Genomic DNA, 3,796 nt, shown 5'->3' on the forward strand with positions numbered 1-3,796 from the left:
TAGGTAACTGCTACCAAGTACAATGTACTACTGGTGTTACTGTTACTGATACAAATTACCTCCAGTCAGTAGTCTTACCTGGGGGCAGCAGTTCTAACCTGATTTACAATGATCTCTATTTGATTGTTTGTCTACGTATGCTCCTCCTCTTATCAGGAGATGTTGAACTCAATCCTGGTCCTATAACAGGTGCACTTGGTAGAGGTAATAATAAGCTTACTACACATTATCTATTATAATAGACAAGGAGCTTACTCCGGCAGCAGTAATAAAAATATTTGGTTCTTCTGCTCACCACTATGAGCTAATAGGGACTGGTTTGGGTGTAAATGTGTCTGATCTGACACAAATACCAGGAACAGCAACTAACAGTCTTATTAAAGTATTCCAGAGGTGGTTTGATGCTGATAGAGATGTCAATTGGGATACATTAATAAAACTGTGTGATGACTTTCCTGATCAACTGGGCAAAGCAAGGTCTAACCTTAGTGAGTTACAGGAGCTGATAAATTAAGAAATTATACTATGAAATAGGATTGATTGAAGACACATCAATCAGTGAATTTTCCGTGCTAGCATCTCATTCAGCAAGTAGCATAAGTACCAGTGCAGGTAACAATTAAATTATTGGTGTGCTGTATAATTGCTGCATGCTACTTTGAGCAAATGATAATGAAATCATTCTCATATTAATAGGTGGTCATAACATAACTTCTCCTTTTAGAAATAAGATAAGTGAAAGGAATGTTTATGAGTCTTTGAATGCTTTACATCTGAAATTTTCAGATTTATTTATGATTTTTGAAAGAAATTTTAAAGAAAAATTTATCCACAACAGTCAACTAGCAACTGATGTATCTAAATGGCTTATCGTACACATGAAGTGGAAACGTGGCTCAGTAGATAACAATCTTGAGGATATTTTTAATAAAATTGAACCTTATTACGACTTTATTGATTGTAAACTGTTACTGGACATGAGTAGAAAGTTCCTTCCAGATGTAACATTCATTGATGGTGGAGTAACTTATAAACTTGTTGATGGACTACAGAGCCATTTGGAGGAAAGCAAGAAACTTTGTACATCATGCACAGTTTCTGAATTTGGAAAATTCCTCGTGAAAAAGTTTAATCCTATTGATAGAAACATTAATAATCTACCTTACATTCATATGCACCTTCAAAATTGCTGGGATGAGATGAATGTTAAAGGATTGTATGAACTTATTAAAAAGTTACTGCCCCAAGAATACAGACAATCAGTTGTCAAACATATTACAATAAGAAGTAAATGTGTTGTCATCAAGTTACATATTCTTGACTTTACAGCTGATAGTCTAATAGAATATACTGGAGGAAAGTTACAGTTTATGCGTCTCATTGGTATATTTAGTTTATACATTAATGATCATCTTGTCCTTCAAGAAGATGAGAATATGAACTTCACCTTTGAACTAGCTCTCCTTGAGGCAGTCACAGCTGGTAATAATGAAGCAGTAGAGTTTCTTCTTCAACTAGAAACTGTTAATATTGATCATACTACTGAAGAAGGCAAGACAGCACTAATGTTAGCAAGTGAACATAATCACATTTCAATCATTTGCATGTTGCAAGCTGGTAATTTTCACTCGAAGACAACAGGATTTTCGTTGATTAAAGGTAATTTTGCAGTGATTTAGCATAACATTAGTGGCTGCAGGGGAGTAGGTTGTTTATTGATAAAAAAGATAGATAACCATGTTTTGGTTATAAACATGCTACTACTTCTGATGTTCCTTCTTCTAGTATATGCAACCTAATAATGAGTGCATGTTATTATGCATGTTGTCAAATAACTTTGTCACAGTTATTTGTTATAATATAAATAATTATTTTGATTTGTCTATACCTTTATTCTGGTTTGAAATTGGATTAATTATTTTCAGGCCTAATGGCCCTCAGTATGATAATTGCCATAGACACATCACTTCATTGTATAACATATACTAATTGGGATGGTAATAGGGTAGTCATGTTACAGTAATATTGTTGCAGTAGTAGCAGTATTTACATGAAGCTTGTTATGTATCTGTTTCTGTTATAGGCAATACTGATCAGGATAATGTAAAGGAATCAGAATCATTACCAATAAGTAAGTTTTTTTTGATTGCTCATACACATGAATGTTCATAGGTGAATCTGATTGGGACATGTCCAAGGATGGTTTGAGTGATTCTATTCATAGTGCAAGTGTCTCTTCATCTGAGATTGATAAATCATGTAAGCTATGATTACCTTGATTTATACATTTAAGTTATATGTGCATGTAGCTGATGCTACTGCTACACAGTCAACTGGTAGTGATTGTAGTGCTGTGAATCTGATAGGAGAAACCGATATTAAGGAGATGACACTTTCAATGGAAAAAAGTAGTTTACTTTCTAATATTGAATAACAACTTGCTTTGTATTTTACAGTATGTTTTGCATCACTTCCCAAGTCATCAGAACATCAAGAAAAAATAGTCCAACCATATGGGGATATTAAAAAACAGTGTTCAGCTTCCAAATGCCTCATGCAAAGAAACGATCGAAGGTCGCTGATGATTTTGTGCAAAGACTGCCAAAAATGGTATCATATCAGATGCATTGGAATGACTAAGGAAAAAGCTCTTAGCTTAGACATGTATAAATGTGAAAATTGTTCAATCAAAAATTGTTGATGCTAAAATTTAATAAAAATTTGTTGTGTTAAGATTTAGATATACGAGGGAAAATCCCCAACACCCACACACTTCACAACACAAAATGGCCTCCTCTTCAACCCCACCTTCTCCACTTGATTCCAGTCCTAGAGAAGACCTGTGGGCTGAATGGCTGGGACCATAAACAAAATGGCAAACCTTTGGACTGTACTTACCAGGAATAAAACAAAAGGACATTGATAAGATTGAAGAGGACAAGAGTCACAAGACTGGAGTGGAGAGTAGGAAGATGGGACTGTGGACTAAATGGACTGGGGTATATCCACCTGGTACATGGACTGATGTCATTAGTGCTCTTAAGAGACTGAAAGAGAATGCACTAGCAGCTGACATTGAAGAGAGACTGAGGAAAGGAAAAGTATTTGAAATTAAAAGTGAGACATTAAAGGGAAGGAGGATTATTGGAGCAACTTAAATACAATTTTAACTCTAGATGACATGTATAATGTACCATATACGCCATATATCTTGTAGTAGTTAAATTTTGCGATTTTCGCGTTTTGGAAAAATTTGTGAAATTAAAATCCGCAAAATAATGTGCTGATTGTATAGTAGGTGTGGTAATTACATTAAAATCGCGAAATTTTTATTCTTAAATACAAAAATGCAGCCAAATCGCAAAATTTTATACCCGCGAAATATACGGCATATACGGTATTAGGAAATGTAATAAAAATTGAAAATTCTCACATTTTCAAAATTTGGCCTAATTTTAAGTAACTTTAAAAATTCATAAAAAATCCAATTTTGATCGGAATTGGCTTAAACTTTCTATGCAACATAAGAACATGTATATAGATCAGAAAAAATTATAAAAATGGAGAATTCTCTCCTTTTCAATTTTGGCGAAATTTGGGCGCGACCCTGTACTATAGTACAGGGACTTTGGCCCAATTCTTGAGTAAATTTTAAAATTTGTAAAAAATCCAATTTTGATCAGAATTAGCTCAAACTTTCTACACAACATAAGTACATGTATATGCATCAGGAAATGTAATAAAAATAGAGAATTCTCTACTTTTCATTTTTGGCAAAATTTGGGCGTGACCCTGT

At 33.9% G+C, this 3,796-nt stretch overlaps 1 protein-coding gene across 1 annotated transcript in view; it reads left to right on the forward strand.

The window, feature by feature from the left end:
• The window catches only part of LOC109585487 (uncharacterized), an 11,354-nt gene extending 9,331 nt beyond the window's left edge, over positions 1 to 2,023 (forward strand). The window contains exons 3-6 of the mRNA XM_020001585.1: positions 243 to 488; positions 535 to 612; positions 697 to 1,287; positions 1,926 to 2,023. Of these exons, the coding sequence (XP_019857144.1) occupies positions 243 to 488; positions 535 to 612; positions 697 to 1,287; positions 1,926 to 2,023 (1,013 nt within the window). The remainder of the gene's footprint in view (positions 1 to 242; positions 489 to 534; positions 613 to 696; positions 1,288 to 1,925) is intronic.
• The last annotated feature ends 1,773 nt before the right edge of the window (positions 2,024 to 3,796 follow it).

The sequence above is a fragment of the Amphimedon queenslandica genome, unplaced genomic scaffold (genome assembly GCF_000090795.2).
Source record: "Amphimedon queenslandica unplaced genomic scaffold, v1.1 AMPQUscaffold_13055, whole genome shotgun sequence".
NCBI classification, from domain to species: domain Eukaryota; kingdom Metazoa; phylum Porifera; class Demospongiae; order Haplosclerida; family Niphatidae; genus Amphimedon; species Amphimedon queenslandica.